This window comes from Ipomoea triloba, chromosome 3 (assembly GCF_003576645.1).
Source record: "Ipomoea triloba cultivar NCNSP0323 chromosome 3, ASM357664v1".
Classification (NCBI taxonomy): Eukaryota; Viridiplantae; Streptophyta; class Magnoliopsida; order Solanales; family Convolvulaceae; genus Ipomoea; species Ipomoea triloba.
Window position 1 is genome coordinate 22,480,204 of NC_044918.1, and position 24,435 is coordinate 22,504,638.

Sequence of the window (24,435 nt, forward strand, 5' to 3'; positions counted from 1 at the left end):
TATAATATATCATACATGACACACACAATAAAGCATGTTGGCACACAATTTTCTACATAACGGCACACAATATTTCCAAAATTGGTCCAGGAACTACTACTATGGTCCGTGAACCCAAAATCATTTGTTTCAACTAGTCTCATATTTGCAAATTATAAATCATAAATGCCAAGTCCAAATTTCGTTTACTATCTTGAATAATACATTACAGTGTGATTGACATAAAAATTATGTGACATAGCAATTATGTGACAAGTGGAGAGCTTATGCGTGTGCATTGTTGTGCACTTACTTTGAATTTAATTGTAAATGGTAGTTTGTTAGCGGTGAATAGTAGTGTGGTTAGTGTTCGTAATACACTGAAGTATGTGAGATCATCAAACTCTAGTTTCACATACGTGCAAAGCAAAATAAACTAACTAGAGAAAGTTTTATTTTAGATTGCAATACTAGATGGAATTCTACTTATCTCATGTTATCTGCAGCTTTTAAGTATATGACAACATTTGATCGAATGAATGATGAAAACAAATTGTATGATGCTTATTTTCACGAAGATAAAAATGGAAAAAAGAGGATTGAGCCACCCCATTATGAAGTAACTGGTTGAGTGTCCGACGATTGCTAAAATTCTTGAAGCTTTTCTACGATGAGATTTTGACTTTTTCTTCATAAAAAAATGACATTTAATCATTGTTTCAATGATATATGCACAATTGAGGTAAATTTGAATGCTTTCATTAGTATTAGAGATGTCAACATTAGTAACATGACTATTGAAATGAAAAAACAAAAGTAGTGTATTTGATCCAAGAAGAAAAATGTGTTTTGTGATTATTTATTTTGAAAAATTGTATGTCAAAAATACACTAAATGTATTAAAATGAAAAAATCAGCAGTAGAGAGTGTTGTATATGTTGTACGAGATAAATAATTCATTGTATGCTACACCAAGTGCAATTACAAATCAAAGTGAGTGTGAAAGTCAATCTTGTGAAACTAGGTGAATTGAAATTTTTAGATGCTGATGTTGGTGTGGTAATGTCCCACCAATTCAAAATCATTTTTCCATATACTCATCATATATAGTATGTGAAAAGAGAGATGTAGAAGAAATATCAAATGAATTGGATATGTACTTATGAAAAAGATTGAAAAACCAACTCATAAAAAACACATAACAATATAATGCATAGTAACATGACAAAAATATCTATATTTGAGAAAATAAATTTAAAACTACTTTTATTTAATAAATAAAATTTTAAAATACCCTATTTAAGAAAAATAAATCATTAGTCATAGTTCACATAATTATAGAGTGCATACTTAAAGACTTGCAATATGAAGCAAAATGTTATTTGTCATCTAATCGACATGATGAAGTATCATTATGTCAATTGTCAAAAGGTTCAAAATTCAATATATGTAGGCAATTTTGATATAATATGAATATATGAAAACCCTACTAGTTTACATCTATCCTGTTCTGCACTTAATATAGACGACATTCAAAAACAATACACATCCCACATGCATGGAGCCCGGAGATGGAGTGAATTTGTGCACTAATGCCATTACATAATAGTTTTTAACCCCAACAAAAATTGATATAAACCATCATTCATTATCAATATATTTTCAACATTTTTCATATTTAACCAATTAACCTGGCCTAGCCTAACGATATGTATCTTACACACTACTACTTCCCTGGGTTAAGTTCAAATATGCAACACGAAAACCGGATAATTTTTTATTGATTTCCTCATATGCTATTCTTTCGTTTTCAATTTGATATTGAACCTCCCTGAGTTGTATCTTCTTAGAGTTGAGCAGATTTAGGACATCTGGATTCACTGTCATCAGATTTATCTGCTGCTCATTTGAGATGACTGGAAACATAATGAATGGATCCCTGAAGAGGAAAGAGCATATATATATATATATATGTTAGATAAATAAGGGAATAGTTAGATCTTTCCTCTCCACCTTTCTTTCTTCCTTTTGAATTGTGTGGCAGTAGTCTATTTCCTATGTATATAAATAGGTATGAACTTTGTACAGTAGAGATATGAAATACACATACACTTCTACCTTCCATTCCAACATTTAACATGGTATCAAAGCCAAGTTTGTGAGGGTGAGTGCCTGGGCTAGGGTTGGCAAGCAGGGACGACGCCGGAGTGTGGAGTTCGATCGCCGTCGCCATGCGCTGCCGTCGCCGCCGAGTACTGCCACAACCTGCCGACGCGTGAGGATGTTTCCGGCGACGTCACCGGAAGTGGTTTTGCACCGGTGAGCTCGCCTCATCGTACTAAGTCCACAAGGGTATGCTGTGTTGAAGATTTCTGATGTTGTTTGGGTCATTTGGTTAAAAAAGGTACGCAACAGTTAACTTCTCTGATGTGGTTTAGGTGTTTGGTTAAAAAAGGTACCTAGCAGTAATCTTTAATACTGGGAGAAGTTTAATTGTTTGTGGGTTAAGGCTAAATGGCACAAGAAAGGAATATTACTGTTATTTCTACCCCGTTTAAGTTGATTAATGTTATTTTGGCTTCATATGGGTCTAATTTTCCTGAATGGAAATTTCTGATTAGGGTAAATATAGATGGTATGGGAAAGGGTGACCATCTAGATAAAGTATGTCCTGAAGGTAATACAGATTGGGCAAATACTGATAAGGCGTTGTTGTCAAGAATAATTAACTGCATTGATAGGAAGATTATTTTGTCCATGCAACATTGCAAGACTGTAAAAGAGGTTTGGGAATTGGTAAACAATTGGTTTAGTAGAACAAGCAATTTGAGAAAATTATATCAACTGTCTCAGGAAGTATATCGTTCGAGTCAGAAAGGGCGTGAACTTAGAGACTATTACTATGATTTTAAGAGTCAATATGTTACTTTGTGTGCCGCTATGCCATTAACAACTGATTGGGAAGCTGCAGTTCGGGTTATAAAGTATTTGAAAGGTGCTCCTGCGAAAGGAATCTTATATGCCAGTTATGGGCATGTGAGGGCTGATTGGGCTGGGTCACCGAGTGACAGGAAGTCCACGACTGGATATTGTGTGTTCTTTGGTGGCAATCTGGTCTCAGTGGAAGAGTAAGAAACAGTGTTGTGTCTCGTTCGAGTGCAGAATCTGAATATAGGGTGATGACTCATGTCGCCTGTAAGGTAACATGGATGTGTAATGTTCTTGGGGAGGTTGGTGTAGAGGTGAATAAATCGGATCCTCTGTGGTGTGACAATAAAGCGGCTATACATATTTCAAATAATCCTGTGTTTCATGAACGCACTAAGCATATTGAGGTAGATTGTCACTTCGTGCAGGACAAGGTTCAACAAGGCTTACATTCGACCGTTCATGTTCGAAGCGGTGATCAATTGGCAGGTTTGTTGACTAAAGGTCTTAGTAAGGTCAGGGTTGAATTTATTTGTAACAAGTTGGGCATGATTGATATTTATGCTCCAACTTGAGGGGGAGTGTTAAGATAAATAAGGGAATAGTTAGATCTTTTCTCTCCACCTTTCTTTCTTCCTTTTGAATTGTGTGGCAGTAGTCTATTTCCTATGTATATAAATAGGTATGAACTTTGTATAGTAGAGATGTGAAATACACTACACTTCTGCCTTCCCTTCCCACATTTAACAATATATATATATATATATATAGAGAGAGAGAGTATCATAATAAGATTGCACCAAATAAAATAAATAATTAAGAAAGTGTGCTCGATCTAACAGTAGTAGACTTACCCAAATACGTGGGTTGTGACACCATTTCCTCTCATGATGACACCATCCAAAGAAACAGCGGGGTGTTTGTTAGAGCAGGAACTAGCCATGCTCATGCAATCTCTGTTTGCATAGACTTGGAGCTCTCCCAGAAGACGATAAAATAGAGTCTCACGAAGACCATGACCCGAGGCAGTTCTGAATTGCAAATGTTTTGCAGATATGTGGATCATATTGACAGCATAGCCCAAAAACCCTGGAGGGCTCTCCCCATTTGGTAAAGCAGGCTTCACCATTGCTAGCATTCTTTGGGGATCAATGCTCAACTCACCTGTGTAAGGCCTGCAAAACAACTACAACTTCAACAATCTTGAATGCATGTGGTAATGGTACTCAGTGCAGTTTTAAACTAGGCTGAGCACGTTAAACGCTATTCGTCTGTGTATTATGTATTATAGTTTACCTTATATCATTGAGGCATATCATATCATATCCTCCATTAATAGAGGTTCCAAGATTATTAGCCAATGTACTAAGAGCATCTGCACTGCACAAGTGCCCATGCTTCCCATGCATTTTTGAGGCACCAGCAGATGATGCATGGGCATTGCAAACCACAGCCAGCATTTGTTTCTCACCAAGGTACTCTGCTAAAACCCTAAATCAAGAATATACCAAATTCTAGTGAAATCAAAATTTACATGTTTTTAAAATAATCATCAAATAAACAAAAGAGAGTGTTAACCTGCTAAGCTCATAGCTTTCAGCAAATCCAAGTAGTGCAACCACACCTAGTATCTCTTTGGAAAATTCATGATGTAGCTCTACAGATGAAGGTTTTTCAATCAGTTTGCAGGCAATGGCAGCTGCTGAGTCACCCCTCCCACTAATCTTCTCCCAAATTGATTCTTGAGTGCAGCAACAATTCGGCGAAGAATAAAGTCCAAGAGACTCTGCACCATGAATAAAACAGTCAATGATACCATTGGGGTATAAACTCACTAACTCAAAAGATTTATTTAAGAAAAACTAAGTGAATTGGAGATTTGTTTATTATAATTCTATTATCAGGATTGAAGTAACAAGCTGAAGGATTCTGTTCTGTACTGTAATCGCTATGAGCATAAGGGAACTATTCATCAGAAAAGTTGCACAGAAAAGAGTAAATAAAGAGACTTTCATTTTAATTAAGCCCACAACATATTCATTAATGAGAGACAGTGCAATTGAGAGCCTGAGTATATAGGAGTAGGCTGCTCACTGCTTAGAGAGTTGCATATAACAACACTTATTAATATCTGACCTTCCAAGTTGAAAATTTCAGTCTGAATGTTTGATTGCTTGGACTCAAGAATTTGCAGGTCGGTTTCACACTGACTACTGAGTTGAGCATAATGGCAAAGTTCATCCTCCAACTTCTGCACAGAAAAACATTCCAAATATATTAAATATTAGTAAAAGCAGTATAAACCAGCTAGATTATTAAAAGGTAAAAAGTTTATGATTACGCTTGACCAAGCCAAGAAACCTCATTAATATACATGTATAGCTTGATTCAGAGAATATGGGTGGTTCAGAATGTTCTGTGAGAAGGAAATGAAGCAGAACCCATCACCATCCTTAAAGGACTGTCTGGAATTATAATCGAGCTCCTTCAGGGAGATGAATATGGAATGGAATTTATGAATTATGAGGTATTAACTATCACTTGCTGCTAATATGCCCCAAAAAAGTCTAACAGTCAATATATGAAATAGATACTCCTGCAGTTCTAGTTTTAAAGAATGTATAGCACCATCCTAACAGATAAATAGCTGCCCTCATTGTCAAAAGGTCTTTGGCTCCAAATAAAAGAATAAAGCTAATGGCTGGTGAAAGCAACTTGAACAACCATATTTTATGTGTGCAACACAAAGTATTAACTATAGCCATGTCCACACATCTAACAACAGTCATATTCAGAAAACGTTGGATTTTTATATTACAATCACAGAAATGTCTTCATGCTTGTGAAGTTAATAGCTCACCTTACGATCAGCTTCGCTTTCATCATGCTCCAATTTTGGAACTTTGTAGGGAGATGAATTCTCATATGAAAAGATCTGCTTCTGTGCACATTGATATTGGAAATTTTCAACCTCTTCATTTAATATCTGCATCTCTGGACTTTGAGATTGGAAATATCCAGAGTCTGGTTCTACAGCTTTTTTTGTATTCACCTATATATGAATTATATGGTTAGCATCATACACAACAAAAAAAAAAAAAAACAAAAAGGAAATATCAGGGAAATGACAACCTCTATACACAACTGCAACTCCATGTGACGGGAATGAACTGCTACAAAATGAAACTTCCCTTCATCTTCTGGGAGAGTGATGCTACGAACAGTGCAGCGACCATGACAGAAGCTGTATCTGACAGTCTCATCTATCTTCAACAACTCAGATTTTATAGTAAGAGTGTGGGGCTGACCATTCTTTTCATCATCATGGATACTTTCATCAACCTCTCCTTCAGAATTTATGACCTCGAAGATGATGTTCTCCAAATGAGAACCAGGAACACAATCTTCAGGTATCTGATATCAATAAAATAATGGATCAACAATTTAAGGCAATTTAAATTCCTCGTATTTTAAAAAATAAAAAATAAAATTACACATAGTTACATACCTCTGATGCAATTCGCAGCTCTCTTGCCTCAATTTGAAATTCTTGTTTGAAAACTGCTTTATCACAAGAAAAAACAGAGAGGGAAGCTGTAGAGGATAAAAATAAGTGGTTAGTGGAAAATCAAATTGCAGCTATTTAACTTACAGCTGAAAAGACCAGGTCTAGCATGCTACCAAATTTCAATCAGCATAAGGAATGAAAAAGCAAGGCATAATATTCTCAACTTTTTTCTTCTATTTTTTTCCATGGAAAAGCAAAGACGTGACAGGATAGACAAATTGTATGAAAAACGCACCTTTTTTACCATATCCTGCTGTAACTTTCAGTACTCCACCAAGGTTTATAAAACCATTTTCATCTACCTGTGTTGGAACAAGCACTGATTAGAAACTTACTCATGCCTGGCTTGGAGAACAATGAACATTACTTTAGGTCCATTCGCAAGCAATTGCTATATTCTAAATGACAACAAAGTGAAAACGAAAGGAGAATTTGATAAGATTTATTTACCAGTTGCATAAATTTATCATCCATCACACTTCATGCCAACTAATTGTCACAGAGATAAAGCAAAAGTTTCAAAACCAATTAATTTCAAGAATATCTTAGATTTCTCAGTAGCCATAGATTAATCTATTGTGTTTGACTACATTTCACACATCTCAAACATCATAAATTCCTCCATAATTAAATATGATGCCAAGATGCAAATACATAGACAGTAAAAATATCTTAGATTTGGAGTGAGAGACTCATTTTAAGAAAGAAAAATAGTAAAATGCTAAATCCAAATCACTTCACAGAACAAATGTCTATAGAAAAGGTAAATACCTTACACATAAGACAACCTTGATCATAAGCACAGAATCCATCCATCTGCAGTTTGATTTCCTCATCTTTTTGGATATGATTATTATATTCATCCAACATCTATAGAGATATAATTAATGTCAGAAACTGTTGAATAACAGGAAATATCTTTTATTGATTCTTCTAACTCCCTTCTTTTCTTATGGAAACATAGCATAGAAATATACAGGTAAACAATGACCCTTACACTATCCCAATTCAGAAGACTCTTAGACTCACAGAACATGAAGGGAAGGAAGTTGAAACATTTTCCAAGATATTTCAATAGAAGCATAAATGGCAATAGATATAAAATAATAACACAAAAATACTTGTTATAGTAACTACAACAGCATAGATAGCTTCCATATTTATTTTGACAGGATGATAGTATGATACCTCATCAATAGAATGAATCTAATGCTATAATTTTAAGTGTAAATATGTGAAGTAACTGATTGTTTAATTGGTGTAATTCCTTAGTGCCTTGTCCCCTGCTTGTCAGTTCTGACTATAATTTTATCAACCTTGAGCATGATAACATTCAAAATAGATCAATAATGATCTGGGGTAACCCCATCCAAGATGGCAAGCCGCAAGAGATCCACACTTGTAACCACAAGGTCACGAGTTCTAATCCTTGTCTCTTTGGTTTGAGCCGGTCAGCTATGGGTAACCTAGGTTGGTTTACTTCATTGTGGTCCTTTGCTAGCTAGGCTAGGGTCACAAGAAGGGGGGGGGGGGTTACTCACACCCAAAAGGATTGTGAGGTTTCCTCGTCATCCAAAAAAGAAAAAGATCAATAATGATCTCAAATCATCATCCAGAAACAAAAAATTCATCCTCAGAAGTCAATGCTGTTATTTTCTAGTTACTGGATTCTAATTTGATATTTGTAAGCTGAAAAGGTTTGACCTAGTGCAAGGTCTTTCATAATGCAGGGACGAAAAGGTGAATAATCTTACCCTTGTTTTCATTCTAGTGCTTGAACCAGTGACCTAATGATCCATGGGTCAGCACATGGCTAAAGAAAATGTCATTGATCTATGAATCAGTTACCCAATCTTCTGAATTGTTAAAAGAAAATGTCTCCAAGACAATCCAGATTGACTAAAAATGTACTTTAGTAGAATTTACTTTTCCTAACTCTAACCTGTGATTCTTTCAAAAAAAAAAAAAAAAAAAACTCTATCCTATGATTCCTAGAATAGTTTTAGCCATATTTCAAAACTAGTTGCAGATGGCCACATGGATTATATGTCTCATATGAATCTCAAATAACAGACTTAAAAAAAAAAAAATTTATTACATACCTCCAATTTAAGCTCCTTAACCACAAGTCCAGGTAACAATTTCTGTCCATAATTTAGTGGATGAACACTGATATGGTGCAGTGGCCCAGGAAGAACTAAGTAAAGGAAAAAGAAAATTAAGAAATTCTTTCAAGAAGGTATACAATAGAAATTTGTTTGCATTCCAGTGCAGTAAAAACGTAGATTGAGATGTCAGTTCAGTTATACATGCAATGTACCTTGAACTGGAATGGCTACAGAAAATAATTCGTCCTCTGAACATATAGACAAAGTAGTTTCATAGTTTGGTCCAATCTTGTCTAGTTCACTGGTTTCAATAAGGAGGCCCTACAGAATTGATATTTGAAGTGGTAAACTGTTTATATGGAAAGCTAAGAATATTCATCAGTGTATTAACATATGTAATATAATAATAATAATAATAATAATAATAATAGACCTTAATACGTAAAGAAAATTTATCTTGTGATGTATATGTATCCATAGCATGGTCGTAAGAGAAACCATCACTTTCAGAATGAAACTTGATTACAACATCAGGAATAGGTTTGAACGGTATGCGGTTCATGTATCTATCATAACAGGCAATATTGATACATGGAAGAGGTGCACCAACCCTGTCCAAACAATTACATTTATACCATATTAGCTATTTATATGTGAAACTAGAGAAAAACTGGTATTAAAAACAAGTTAACAGAGAAAATTAACTGACATGGAAGCAAGAAAGTAAAGCTTTGGGTTCCAAAAATATTTAGATTGTATATTATATGCAACATGAAGTATGAAGGAAATATTTTACTTTAAAACTTAAGTAGAACAAGTAATCATCACTTTGACCAAAGTACAATGCAAACCTTCACAAAAAAACAATAGATTCATAGGCGCAGGGTATCATGTTTAGTACTTAACTATAATCTATTGAGCATATAATATGTAAAATATAAATATGTAGTATCACTATTAACTTAAACTTTTTGTTGAGATGTTACACTTCAGCGGTGTGTCGACCATATAATATAAAAAATATAAATATACAGTCTCCCTATTAGCTTAAACTTATAGTTGAGACGGAACACATCCTTCAATTTTATCAACATGGTAGAAACTGCTGGATTGAAGTCCAAAAAATATGTAAGAAACAGAAGAAGCCTTACCGTGTTCTATACTTTATGCTGTTTTCACTTGAAAGTCCCCAACTCACTGCCTCAGACAAAGCTTGTACACGCACTTTTTTTTCATAAGTTGCACAAGAAGGTTTTTTCTATAGAATTATATTTTACAAGGTAGTGAAATCAATGGTTAGAAATGGGTTATACAACTTACTAGGAATGCAGTTACAAACACCAAACACGAGTTAATGCTACTTACAAGTGAAAGTAGAAAAGAATATACTCCAGCTTTGTGAAATAGCTCCGGCAACTTACTTCTCAATGGGAATATGTAAACCCCAATCAACCCTTTATGCAATGATGGTTTTATTCGATTTGAATAAACATGACTGGCATTTTTGTCATTTCCATCTGAAGCAGAAAATTTTATGCTCAGACTCATTTCAAAACTTTCTTTAAGTATGTACTTCTGGTCCAATTTCATAGAAGCCACAGCAGAATTGAATGAAGCAGGACGAACAATGGCAAGGATTTCTTCTGGAGGATTATGTCCAGCATCAACTATATCAGCAGGTAACATCTGTTATAAGGCCATAATTGAACAAAACATGTTAGTCAAAAGCAATGGTTCACAGTTAGCCTTGGAGATATAGTTCATGTAGATACGTGGTTGGTTAAATTTTTAAAAACTCAACATTCACTAATTACTTAACAAATAAGACAATCTCAGAAATTAGAAATATGAAACTGCATTTGTAAACTGACCTCACTAACATCTAAGTCTAGAGAATGATTGGCATCCAATACTTCAATTGACGATGGGGTGGTTTCATGATGGTGTTTCTGAAGCTGGGATTCCCACTCAGCATCATTAACTGGTATACACTGCATTAAGTGACACATAATTATTTAATAACATCTCATGACACTGAACCATCAATCTTCAGAAAATGAAGTAAAATTACCTTCTTGGAAACAATGACACTAAATGGTAAAGATTTAGACCCACGTAGATCTAAGTTAGCACTTCCTTTATCAAAAGAAAGTTGGCAACCATCCTCAGTGGGGACTTCCAGTGGCCTAAGTGTGCAACACAATGAAAGAAAGAAGCTTCAGATCCTGGTAGAAATATCTTGAAACTTCAGGTAATAAATTTACCTGCAGATAATCCTAGCATCGCCTACATATAATTAAAGAAAACTTATTAGTTTAGCAAAAGAACAAGGATGTTAATGGAGCTAATACTTAAAACAGTAATAAATGCACATGCTAGCTCCTAATATGTACATAGAGTTTCCTAAGCATATATTAACCAATAAGTTCTGAACCTACCACCAACATCACCCTCCCATCCTTCAAGGATAATAAACTCTAGAGTGGCAAAAGTGTTTGTCCGGTGAAAGCCTGCACATGCTCCCTTCAGAATTTTGATTCTCTGTCCTGATTTCCAGGTAACCCCATTCCTCTTGAAATTTTTATGAACCCTCAAAACTAAAAAAGTTGAACCATAGGAACGAAAAGCTACATTAGTATCGAACTAAACGATTTTAATGTGAGAATCTATATCAAGCAGTTGTGTAATACAAAACAAGACAAATGATATAAGGAATAAACTCCACTAAATATGTATGCAATGCTTACCATCAGATGATGTACCAAGCTCTTTTCTGTTCTCATAGCCTAGTACAAGGGTAGGTTGATCGTCGCCTGATTCAATTTCCAAATCATATTTTTCATGCATCTTAGAGATCCATTCATGATATTGCTTGTCTAGTTGTGAAAAAGACAACTCTTTTCCATCCTTGTAAATTTCAACATGTACATCTACAGAGAAGTATTGTCCACCACAATGAGCAACAAAACAATTTACTGTTTATTTTCTTTTAAAAAAGTTGAACAATTGATGGATGAAAAACTAGTACCTTTCTCAGGGGTTTTGTTGCCAAAGTTCTTTAGTGCAATGGTAAAAGGATTGCAATGCGCTAAATTTGTCTAGGTAATGAAATTCAGAGATCAGTAAAAGCGAGAAGAAATACGTAACATGAAAATCTGATCCATATTAATTGCATTCGCATTATTGGAACAATTTGAAACCAAAACAATAAGTGCCAATACAAGAACTTTATAAATCTGCAAATATGTGAGCACTTTCCAGATAAATTATCATTTTCAATATTTCACCAGACACCAGATCTTTTTATTGTTATACAACACCCCTGTGAGCATCTCAATCTAATTTTGTTAACAGGATCTATTTCATCCATTTGATACATAATTCCCTATCACAGTAGTATTATTTGAATTCATAGAAAGATGTGACTTTTTTTTATAGTTCGTTTGGCATCAAGAAGAGAGACTGTACTTTAGAATAACACACCAGGATCTGACTCTTCTGGATGAAAAAATACCACAAATATTTAGTAAAGAGACCAATTATGTTTGATTTTTGAGTAAATAAAACTAGTTGCTGCAGGTCATAACTATTAACACCACCTAAAGGCTATTAACAAGTTGATTGAAGTTCCTAGAAAAAAAAAAGGGAATTTATCTTCAAAACAAAAAGGGAACCAAACAAGTAAAGGCAACATGCAGGCTAGCCTATGAATGACAGAGCCGCCATGGATATATCAAAGATCTTAGAGCTATTAAGACATTCCTCAGGAATTGAATGTGAACTGAATAGAAATTTTAGGCACAATTCATACCTTTGCTGGCGTTGGGTTGAAACCAGAATCAGTATCTGCAAATTATACATCATTTTAGGAAGCAAATAATTGTTGCAGATAAATTGTTACACTAACACTGTGGGACTAATTGTTAATAAACAATGGTCGTACCTACAAAACATTTTACTCTAAAGCAGCATCTTTTATGGGTTTCTCCTTTTCTTTGTTTGGGTTCCATAAATGGAAGCCGGGGCTGAAATTCCAGAGGAAATGCTGCTATTATATTGTTCAATATTTAGCACACATAAACACATGCACAGACACAAGTAGAGCTGGAGTTTATTTATACAATAATTTATGGGTTAAAGGTGTGGCAGACATCCACCAATTATATATATATATAGATGGATCAATAGTGAATGCAAAAAGAATCAAATTCTAAACGATTTTCAGAAATTTCAAATGGAAATACAGTGATTTTTTAATTCAGGAGCGACTAAATGAAAACAAGATTGTGTGGTTGGCTCCAAATAAAAACAATCTACAATTAATAGTTACTATGTAATTTAAGAAACAGTTCAAATTGACAAACCCAGTGAGCATCTGGAAGCAGGCGACCCAAGCGTCGGACAGTAACACGGCTAAAACTTTCAAAGTTCTGTAGGTTCTCATAACCTTCGTCCTTTAAGTTCTCAATTATCCTTTCAATGCTTTCTTTACCCTACACTCAACAGCATTGGAGCAGAGACATGAATGTAAATTTAGAATGTTAGTTTTCATTAAAAAAGCATTTCCAAATTCCATTTGGGAAAGAAGATGGAGAAAACAATAAGATAATACCTGAGTAACTGGAAAATAAACACACTTAAGGCGAGCATTTGCTTCTTGATGTCCTATTCCTGAAGATTTCAAGTTTTACATTAGAAAAGCGTTCAGATGCCTGTATTCAAGTACAAAATTATTTGTCAACTTTTCATAATAGATCAATTAGAGCATTATGTGGACCTTGTATTGAACAGGAATCTAAAGTGAAATGCAGTTGCAATGTGAAGTCTGGACCATTACAAGAGAATATGTTTGTAATAGCCACTTCTCCACCCAAGACTTCAGCCAAATTAGTTTCATTGACCTGTGAAATGTCAACAAAGAGTAATACTGTTCAAGTACATGAAGTTATTATAACTTAAAACTACATTAAACATATTTTGAAATTCCTCAATATTTATGCAACTCTATATTTATGCAACTCTAAATAAAATGTGTTCTATTATCCATACAACCACATCATTAAATTACAAAACCAAAGTTCAATATTAAATATCTAAAGAAACTGACACAAGGGCATGTATGTGCCAAGCACTGTGAAAGAGGACAGGAATTAATGCAGTATATTCATCTAACTACACCCAATTTATGTAGGTTTCTATACAGCTATAGTATTTCCATGCAACAAATAGATCAAAGAATAACGAAAGACCAGATAGCAGTTGTAAATTAGGGCCCTACAAGTAGCACTAATATCAAGAAGTGCATTACTTGTGACAACTTCATACTTAAGTTGAAAAAAAATAAAAATAAAGCCTCCTAAACACAAGCATTTAGAAAGGTGCATTGAATGAAGAATGCGTGTGTGTCTAAAGCTTATAAAAAAGCCACTTCTTTCTGCTCAGAAGAGTAAAAGCTAAACCATATAAAGGACGTCCTCTGTGAAAAAATATATAAAAAATGTGATGCAGTTCAAAGGGCATCAAACCTGAAATTCAGTAGCCATTGTCGTTTGTCCTGTTTCAGATATTTCATCACACTGCCCATGGAAATGGAAGCAATCAGTAGATGAGATGGGATGTAAAAATAGAATTCATTATGGTGGGTTAGTTAGTTGACATATCATCTATACACAATTTCCTCAACCCCTTTCCCTAAAATATGAAAACATACAAACAACACATTCAGGTTTAAGATGAACACAAAAAGAAAGAAAGGGTTAGAAGTAATCACAAGAATCAATTTTTATGTATGAAAATTTCCAGCATACCTGAATGTAAGGAAAGTAAATGTCTTTCAATTTGCCTTGTAGTTTCTTTATTCCTTGACACCTCATTTTTGGTTCAAAAATCTCAACCTGTCAGTATAAAAAATTCAAAGCCGCACTAATGCTTTATAAAAGGGAAAGAATTTTAATGCATTTTTTATGACCTTTTTCTGTTTTATATATATATAAAGTTTTAAGCATTTAGGTAAATAAAGTACTTCCTATGATTAGCACCTTCTCCAAAGTAATAATTACATGGAACTGCTATTCTACTTGAGAATAAGCATTTAACTATTTGAAAAAGTTGGATCCTGCTATGGCAGATATCCCTCTAACCACATGACCTATCTTTCTTCCCCATCTGGCTCATTTGAGATTATCAAAAGTAGGTCAACAAGTGAAATTATTTTCATAAGTTTGAGGTATAATTTTAGTGTGTAATTCAATGAACACTTCACCAGAACAAATAGATAAACATATAGCAAATTCCAGTTTCAAATATTATTCAGGCTTTATAGAAATATTTGAAAAGAGAAAGTCCTATAAAAATAAAAGACCATATGAAAGAACTGATTTAAACTGAAGAGAATGGAAAAAATGTTACTTTGGTAAAACTTCCATGGGGTGATTCTCGAATTTCATAATCCGAGGGGTCTCTAAGACCACCACTAGTCTGCAATAGTAAGATGGAAAACACAAAAACATGAGACAATGACAGGGATGAGACAAGGGGGGAGAGAGAAGAATAATCCACACCCTCCAAGTCTTTTCAGAAGAGGAACAGCTGAGTAAATCCTCTCTCTCTAGATGTAATATATACACTTTCTTTGATGCTTTTGTCTTTGAGGAAACAGTAGCTCGCCTGTAATACCACAGCATACATGAGTATTATTCCCTTATTTAGCTGAAGATAAGACTCTCCCAGAATTTTTTAACAATTCATACCTTCCCAAATGCATAGATGCAATAGGCCCTCCATACCCAAACATCCCAAAATAAGGCTGCAATCATAAGTGTATTAGAGGTAACATAGTGAATATCATCCTGGAATATGCAAATTTACACTAGCCTATTTTATAAATAAAGCATTCACTTCACCACTGAGCAAAGTGTCAAATTATCACTGATTGCACCAACATCTTTAGTTTTGGATTCAGTTGCTTGTACAATTTTAATTAATAAAAACCAAATTATCTCATGCAGTTACTTCAAGAGCAAAGAAAGTCAATTAACACTACATATAAAAGTTGAAAATGATCAACTTCAAGACAGCTTCTGAAATAAGTGAAACACATCTTTGTAGTGAGTACAAATAAACATTCCTTCAAATTATTGTTTATTTATTATTATTTTTAAATTTTTACTTTGGTTTAAAAAATAGATGATTATCTGGAAGACTGGAACCATCACTTTACCTGGAACTCAACAACATTCAACATTGCCACCAATCATTATTTCCCAAATCTGGTATTCTGGGGGAGCATTCGAGGGAATATCAACTTTGGGAAACACTTCAGGACAATCAAGCTACCTTTCTTTCACCTATTGTCCTACCATACCAGCATCAAACTACTCCAACTCAACCTAATTTATCACCTAGATCATCCAGTTCTCTATTACCTCTTCAATCAGATGTGAGTCCAGAAAACATGGTTAACCACCCGTCATCCTCTCTTCCTACAATCAACCCATCTTCACATGTAATAACCAGCCACCCATCCTCAGAAAACACTCCACCAAATTCACCTCCTCTAGCACCACTTGAAGACAAAAACAAAGAACTTCTTGATTATAGGAGAAAACTTGAAAATATACAGGCCAACATGCAAAGCAAAGGCTGTTCAAACACACATCTGAGCTCACTTGACCTTGAAAATCATGAAGGTAAGGACTGTATGACCCATGAGTTGATACCTGCTGGCTGCTGCTATTGATGATCTTGATTTGCCTATTGCTCATCGAAAGGGTGTGAACTTCTTGTTTATAAAAGGAAAAAACTTGAAAATATAGAGACCAACATGCAAAGCAAAGACTGTTCAAACACACATCCGAGCTGGTAAGGACTCTGTTAAACAATGAAATACCTAAAAAACTAAGTAGTATTCGGATATATTCTGTGTGTATATGTACAGGAGAGTAGAGCTATTTATACAAGTGTAGAACTAACCCTAGCCATAGACTCCTAACACTAAAACCTAGGGCTAAGAGTAAATTTCTCAACTAACATCCTATATCTCTAACACTCCCCCTCAAGTTGGAGCATAGATTTCAATCATGCCCAACTTGTTACATATGTATCACACAAACCATAAGACTCCACACTTAGAACCATAAGTCTTGAACCACTTGAACCTTCGAACCATGATGTGTCAAGTCAGTCCACAATGCACCTTGTTGCACCAACAAAGCTTCTACAAAGCTACAAACTAGGCCAAACACCACAACCACAACGCACCTGCCTCTCACACCTCACACCCTTATCACCGCTGCTTAACACCGCAGTGCACCGTCCTCTCACTCCACAAACCCTTATCACCGCTGCCTAACACCAGTGTTTTCCCGTTTTCTTGTTGCGTGGACACACACCCGGTTCCTCCTGAACCATTCTTCTTCAGCCGCCGGCCTTCCACAATAGCCGCGACATATGTCAGGTCCACACCACCCCTGGCACCTGTGTTGCCTATCACCGCAACACCCCTATACAAGGACTGCCTCGAACTCTCACACCTTGACACTACTCCAAATATGATATTAAACTCATATTAAATTAACTTAACCAAGCGGCAACAAAACGATAAACCAAACATAAGCCCTCAAGACTTATTGGCACGATAAACTAAACAACTCAAAACAAAAAATCTACTGCAACCTACTGTCTCTTTATTTATCAATTTCATCAGACCTCATCAGACCTACTACTGCCTGCACCATCCCTTCCATTGCCTTCATCACAAACTGCCGGCCACGACCACTTCCACACCGCCGGCCACAACCACTATCGTCTACTGCCGTTGTCCAGCATACGTGCATACGGCGCTTCAGATCTCAGCCGCGACTCCTCCACCTAGCCCGGACCTCCCTATGGGTCCTAGACTACAACCAAGTGCGTCAATCTCGCTCCAGAGTTTGTTGCAGAACCAGAGTCGCCGTTTAACACTGTAGAAGCTGGGATGGCAGACGTAGTCACGCAAACGACGCAGGCCTAGAGAATACCTCAACAAAACTTCTCACTCTTCACCTAGGTCAAACCTCCTCTTCACGGCGAGACTCCCGGCGTGGTCGCCGTTGCACAAAATCACCGGAAAAAGGCCTCACGCGCCGGCGCGTGGTCAACGGCAGCGCGTGGCGGCTCCGCTTCCTCCGGCGGCGTCGCCTCCTTACGCAGATCAATGCCCACTTGGCTCTGATACCATGTTAAACAATGAAATACCTAGAAAACTAAGTAGTATTCGTATATATTCTGTGTGTGTATGTACAGGAGAGTAGAGCTATTTATACAAGTGCAGAACTAACCCTAGCCACAGACTCCTAACACTAAAACCTAGGGCTAACACTAAAACATAGGGCTAAGAGTAGATTTCTCAACTAACATCCTATATCTCTAACAGACTCTATGACCCATGAGTTGAAACCTGCTGCAATTGATGATCTTGATTTGCCTATTGCTCATCGGAAGGGTGTGAGCTTCCTGTTTATAAAAGGAGAAAACTTGAAAATATAGAGACCAACATGCAAAGCAAAGACTATTCAAACACACATCCGATCTCACTTGACCTTGAAAATCATGAAGGTAAGAACTCTATGACCCATGAGTTGGTACCTACTGCTATTGATGATCTTGATTTGCTTATTAGTCATCAGAAGGGTGTTAGAACATGCACTAGTCACCCTATAGAAATGTATGTTGCTTATGGGAAATTAAATCCTATGTATTGAGCCTTTGTATTTTCTCTGGATCTTGTCCAGATTCCCACAAGCATCTACGAGGCACTAAGAAATCCCAAATGGAAAGTTGTAGTTGATGAGGAAATCAGTGCTCTTGAGAAAAATGGCACATGGGTTCTTGTTGAGTTGCTTCAAGGAAAACATGCAATTGGATGTAAGTGGATTTTCACTATTAAGTACAATCCAGATGGGAGTATCAATAGATTCAAGGATGGGTTGGTTGCCAATGAGTTCACTATCGAGAGACCTTTGCTCCTGTCACCAAACTCAATACATTAAGAGTTTTATTATCATTTGCAATGAATTGTGATTGGCCTTTATACCAGTTGGATGTAAAAAATGCTATTTTAAATGGAGAATTGGAAGAAGAAGAAGTCTATATGGAAATTCCACTAGGTTTGAAGAACTCCAGTGGACGACTGGTATGAAAAGGGATTGAAAACTACAAAAACCTCTCTATGGCTTGAAACAATCCTTGGGCATAGTTTGATAGGTTTGCAAAGTCAATTGTAAAAATTGGATGCACGGTGCCAGGCTGATCATACCTAGTTTGTGAAAATCTCTTGAATAAGAAAGCTAGAAACTCTCATTGTCTATGTGGATGGCATAATCCTACAAGGAGATGATTCAGGTGAGACTTCAAACCTCAAGAGATTTCTTACATCAGAATTTGAGATCAAAGATCTAGTATCCCTCAAATACTTTCCTGGGATGGAGGTAGCTTGATCTAAGGAAAGGATTGTTATATTTCAATGAAAGTACATCCTAGATCTTCTAAGCGAAATTGGAATGCTAAGGAGTAAGCCATTAGATACTCCAATGGACCCTAACTTAAAAACAAACTAGAGTGGGGAACTAGTTCCAATAGAGAGGAAGAGTTATCAAAGATTAGTGGGAAAACTAATTTATCTCTCCCATACCAAACCTGATATTGCTTTACCTGTCAGTGTTGTAAGTCAACATATGCACAGTCCTATGAGGGGCATTTGGAAGCTATTTATCGTATTCTAAGGTACCTCAAAATGACACTAGGTCTTGGGCTGTACATCAAAAAACATGACAATCGAGACCTAAAAGTCTACACGAATTCTAGTTGGGCTAGAGAGTTGACTGATAGACAATCAATTAGTCGTTACTGTACCTATGTATGGGGAAATCTAGTCACTTGGCGCAGCAAAAAACGGTGAACTCTCATAATAGTGCAGAATCAAAATATCATGCATAGCATTAGGTATATGTGAGGGGATTTGGATTAAAAGGTTGTTGACTTTGTTGAAAATCGAGGCTCTTGCATCTATCAAAGTGTACAGTGATATTCAAGCTGTCATCAGCCCAATTCATCATGATAGAACAAAGCACATTGAAATAGTCAGGCACTTCATTTATGAGAAGGTGAAGCATTGCTAAGAACCCGATTCATCACGATAGAACAAAGCACATTGAAATAGACAGGCACTTCATTTATGAGAAGGTGGATTCAAGGATCATTGAACTCAACTACATTCCTACAAAGAAACAGATTGCCGACATCCTTGCAAAGCCTCAACCTAGAACAAGCTTTGAAGAATTCAATTCCAAGCTAGGTTTGTATAATATATACAACTCAGCTTGAGGGGGAGTGTAGAAATATTAGAATTGATATGCATATATTTTAGGATATGCAATTAGTGATACTAATTTTATTCTTTCCTAGTTTAGTTATCCTTTTATTTACTTTCCCAGATTATAGGATTTTCTTCCCTATAATCAGTCTTCCTTTTTAGGGCTTGTATTTTACAATTAAGCAAGAAAAACTGTTTAGAATTTCTTACACAGACTTAAGCAATCTTATATCTGCTGTTGAAAAAGTTTCTTGCAGGGCTTGAACAAATATATCTAATTCTCAGCAGGTATGCACTTGGCCACAAAACCTAAACAAATTCTCTAGATGCCACATTTAGATAATCTTAAAATTTTCAAAAAATACGTCTTTATCCTCCCATAATGTTAATTCCTTAATATATGTACAATTTGATAAGATGCTACCATAAAATAAAATCAATCACCTTAAGGTAAGGAGGTTTGCATCCTATGGCCTTTCCTTTTGATGACCGGTGTAGAGATGCCCCCATCTTTCCCCTGAAAAGTAAATGAAAACATATAAAGAGATAAAAGAAGATAAATCTGTCATGAAGGTAATGAGCACTTAAGAAGTACTATAATAATGAACTGTCAAGATTACTATGCAATGCAAAAGCATTTAAGGTACAATATGGAAGCGCATTAATACAAAGCACTGTTGTCAATACAATCTGTAATGATTATTTTCTCAACATCGCTGCTCTAGCAGCCTTTTTTATCAGACTTTCAGCCAATTTTTAGAAACTGTAGTACACTATTTATATATTCCCTTATAAGGGGAGTAAATAGTAAAAAGAACCAACCAAATCATGACCACTAACTTTCTGAGATCCATAAATTTACTAGCACCTAATAAATTTATCCCTTATTAAGGTAAAAAAAAAAAAAAAAAAAAGATTAACCATTTTTAGTATCATAAGTAACTTGGAGATTGCCAATTGAAGATACCAGAGAAATAGATTTAATGATTAATCACACCAGAACCAAATTGTTATCGTTTTCTATGTGGTACCCTTTCTCCTACTACCATTCACTATTTTACAAAACAAGTCCCTTCCCAATGTAAATTACTCTAAAACCTTATATAAACATATTAATTAGAAATGTAGACATGATGGCATCTCTTTCCACATCATAAGATCTTCAAAACATTAAGATTTGGAAGACTATTGAAACCCTAAGAGTTAACCCTAACATTAAATGGAAATGACATTTTTTTCATTTGCTATCACTCACTATGGCACTTTACAACCCAATTGAGACTCTTTAAACCACTTAAGTAGTCTACATTCCAAGTAAAATCAACAAACCAAATAACTTATACCACTTCGCTATAGAAGTTTCAGCATCCCCATCCATTCCAGGGCCTGAATCAAATATTGTAATCTTGTTCTTGAACAACTTCACACTGCAAATAAAGTGAAGTATAGGTCAATTTTAAAATTTATTGAAGCAAATCATTAAATCCAAACACTTAACAGAATAAAAAGGAAAGAAACTAAAAATAGAGTATTACATTATGTGTAACCTTAATAAAGTTTTGAGGTTAGAACTTGCGGCCAAGAAAATTAAAAAGAAGAAGACGAAAAAAAAAAAAACAATTGTAAATGGTGTAAAAGCATTGCTCTAACTGTCAGGGCCATCATGATGAGATAGAAAATACCATTAGCTAATCTAACAAGGATATGTTAACTTTATTATTGACCAAATGCAAAAAGCAAATGAGGGAATTTTTGCATATAGTTCCATTAGGATAAAGATCATTTCATTTTGCAGTGAGCATCTCCCCTATTTTTCATTCAATCCCTGTTCTAATTCCATAACTATCAGTCAAAACTTCATCCATTACTTAGTTTCCATGATAATTACACTGTAAAATTTTTGCATATACTTCCATTAGAATGAAGACATTTTGCAGTGAGCTTCTTGTCCTTTTTCATTCATGCCTTGATGTGTAAGTTTCAAATTTCTTTTGGTTATCTCTTAAACAGATTACATTAAACAAGTTTACTGAGCAAGACCAAAGCCTGTCTAATAGCTATATGTATATCCAGAAGCATATGAACAGATTCAAGTAAAAACATTCAGTGCAGGTTTTTTTAGTTCAGCTAAAAACTAAATAATAGTTATGCATACTTTACAAAACATTGTTTGGTCACAACCTAGCTCCTTATTTAGTTAAAAGGATACAACATCTTTGGCCACTATATCAAACTGAACCAATATTAAAACAAGTCTAGAATAATCAAGTGACAATTTAAGTGAAAAAGGAAAATGCCACCAAAAAACTGATACTTCACTTGAAAACCAACAAATTAATCAACTTCAAAAGTTCATACCTGATTAATCTCCTCTCATTTTCATCATTAGACCATACAGCTTGCAATGAATTATCCTGATAAGCACATAAAGTGAGTAACTACAAAATTATTGTACATCAACTGAAAGTAAAATGCATGATGTAGGCTTACAATTAAGTCAGCAAGGGCAGATTCAAATGAGTATTCTTCAGGCAACTCTTTTAACAAGTCAGTATCTGGAGTAAGATCCCACATATTCTACAAAATCCAAAAAAGGAGAAGTCACTTGCTATTTGAATCAGGCAGAGCAAAGATTCACATTATTAAGAAGTATTGGTTTATAGAAAAATAAAATTTTAAAAAAAGAAAACAGCAACAAACCTCAAATCTTTCTGCTTCAACTGAGCCATCCTGTATTGAAATGGAATTATCAAAATGAGCAAAACAAAAAGAACAGAACAGAAATATATAAACACAAAAGACAATGCAGGCAAAAAACTCACCTGAAGCCTTAACAAATAGGATTTTCTCGGATTCAACTTCCTGAAATACAAGCCCTTAAGCTTCCTGTCAAAAGGATCCAAAATATACAAGTTCTGGCTTTTCCAATTAATCTGCCTCCTGTGCGACTCTGTTCTGCACTTCAAGGCACAGTACTCTGCCCGTATAGCTTCCACAAGCTGATCAACGGACATATCACGACCCGGTTCACGTATTTTCATCTCCAATGTGGTGCCGTTTGGCAGAAGAACTCGAAAACTAAATGTTTGACCTTTCTGAACACCGCTCGTATCTTCATCCTCCATGACAGCCTGATGTTGCTTCCTTTTCGCCATTTCTGAGTAAACTTGTTTTTTATAACCACCACTCGCACCTCCATCTTCATCGCTAATCCTCTTTTTGGGCGGTTCAGAGTAAACATCTGACAAAGGCCTTTTGCGGACTCTATTTGGAGGAGTTCTTAAGTCCATCTGCGCGTGCAAAAACCAGTAACTTCAACTACACCTCTATTTTCGTCTCTAACAGAAGAAAAAACGAGAAAACACATAAAAGGGAAAATATATACATACATATATATATAGAGAGAGAGAGAGAGAAACAATCGAGGTTTTTTGGATAAAGAAATGACTATATATGGTAATAACAATTGTTTCTATATGCTGCTGCTCAAGAAAGAAAAACAATTTTTACCTTTTGTGCTTCGGTATAAAATGTGAAGAAAAATATTCGAACTTTGAAAGGTACTGAGACTGGAGCGCTAAAACCAGAGAGATTTTTTTTTTGCTGGAGAGGAAGGGCTTTTGTTTTTTGAAAATGAGAGGAAGGGGCTTTTGAGTTCTGAGTTTGCTATTTTAGCAGAGAGAGAGAGAGAGGAGAAGAAGAAGAAGGGTGGAAATTGGACAGACATGCATGATATATATATATATTCCGTATATTATTACGGCTGAGGCTATTGTGCGCCGGTATGCGTAAATGCGCGCTTCTTTGTCTTCTGGTAGCCATCGTAAAGGCACCGGGTGCGGGGTGTATCATGTATGTGTGTGTTGTGTGGAAAAATGTGTTCACATATCCCTTTTCCGTACGACGCGTAAGTTAGCATTGGCTTACATGGGACGGTAGTTACTCTCTTGCTAAATTGCGCCGCGACGTGCTATTGGATGGCTGCCACGCTGCACTTGTGCCAGAGTGGGGCCAGCCTTAGAATCGTAGGTTATCTTTTTGTAAAATAAAAATTTACTAATATCTATTAATTGATAATATTATTTCTATATTCGCATATCAATCAATTAATACTATTAATAAAAGTAGAATCTCCCCTTTAATTTTTTCACACAAATTAACATTATTAATAATTGGTACAAAAATTAATAAATTTTAATTGGTAACAAAGTTTTATTTACCAAATTCTGAGAATAATTAAATCATTATAATTGTGAGAATGATGTGAACAAATTATGCGTAATAAATAAGAAAATTCATTGAAAATTCTGCGTAATTATATAAGAAAAAATAATTTATTAAATATTATTTACATCAATAATAATAATTCGAATACTTATCTATACTTCTATATCGATACTACTATTAATTAAAATAAAATCATCATTTGTGAAATTCACGGCCAAACAATAGTAAAGATAAAATGAAAAAAAAAAACTGATATTATTAATTGATTGAAATAT

At 35.2% G+C, this 24,435-nt stretch overlaps 1 protein-coding gene across 2 annotated transcripts; it reads right to left on the reverse strand.

The window, feature by feature from the left end:
• Nucleotides 1-1,472: 1,472 nt before the first annotated feature.
• LOC116012567 (structural maintenance of chromosomes flexible hinge domain-containing protein GMI1) lies at nt 1,473-23,601 on the reverse strand. Of its 2 annotated transcripts, none has more exons than XM_031252136.1 (38): nt 23,444-23,601; nt 22,756-23,223; nt 22,634-22,663; nt 22,424-22,510; nt 22,292-22,347; nt 21,277-21,360; nt 20,378-20,450; nt 15,333-15,388; nt 15,144-15,249; nt 14,992-15,060; nt 14,391-14,477; nt 14,109-14,159; nt 13,361-13,484; nt 13,196-13,254; nt 12,948-13,076; nt 12,527-12,608; nt 12,395-12,429; nt 11,612-11,681; nt 11,331-11,513; nt 11,022-11,180; nt 10,848-10,869; nt 10,655-10,769; nt 10,455-10,574; nt 9,949-10,269; nt 9,735-9,841; nt 9,017-9,194; nt 8,796-8,904; nt 8,578-8,672; nt 7,247-7,345; nt 6,711-6,777; nt 6,416-6,501; nt 6,040-6,321; nt 5,768-5,959; nt 5,044-5,158; nt 4,486-4,693; nt 4,204-4,398; nt 3,762-4,082; nt 1,473-1,918 (listed from the first exon to the last, which is right to left on the reverse strand). In XM_031252136.1, the coding sequence occupies exons 2-38, from the start codon at nt 23,221-23,223 to the stop codon at nt 1,696-1,698; spliced, it is 4,863 nt and encodes a 1,620-aa protein (XP_031107996.1). In that variant the 5' UTR covers nt 23,444-23,601; the 3' UTR covers nt 1,473-1,695. The 2 variants fall into 2 exon arrangements, with proteins under 2 accessions (XP_031107996.1, XP_031107995.1); XM_031252135.1 differs by having other exon boundaries at nt 22,756-23,271.
• Between the last annotated feature and the right edge of the window lie 834 nt (nt 23,602-24,435).

Excerpts from the sequence above, each read along its gene's own strand:
- LOC116012567 (XM_031252136.1), bottom strand. The coding sequence starts at position 23,223 with ATGGACTTAAGAACTCCTCCAAATAGAGTCCGCAAAAGGCCTTTGTCA. Across the intron at positions 12,430-12,526 it reads TAGAGTAAAATGTTTTGTAG|ATACTGATTCTGGTTTCAAC; the intron begins GTACGACCATTG and ends TATAATTTGCAG. Across the intron at positions 10,770-10,847 it reads GATGCTAGGATTATCTGCAG|GCCACTGGAAGTCCCCACTG; the intron begins GTAAATTTATTA and ends TTGCACACTTAG.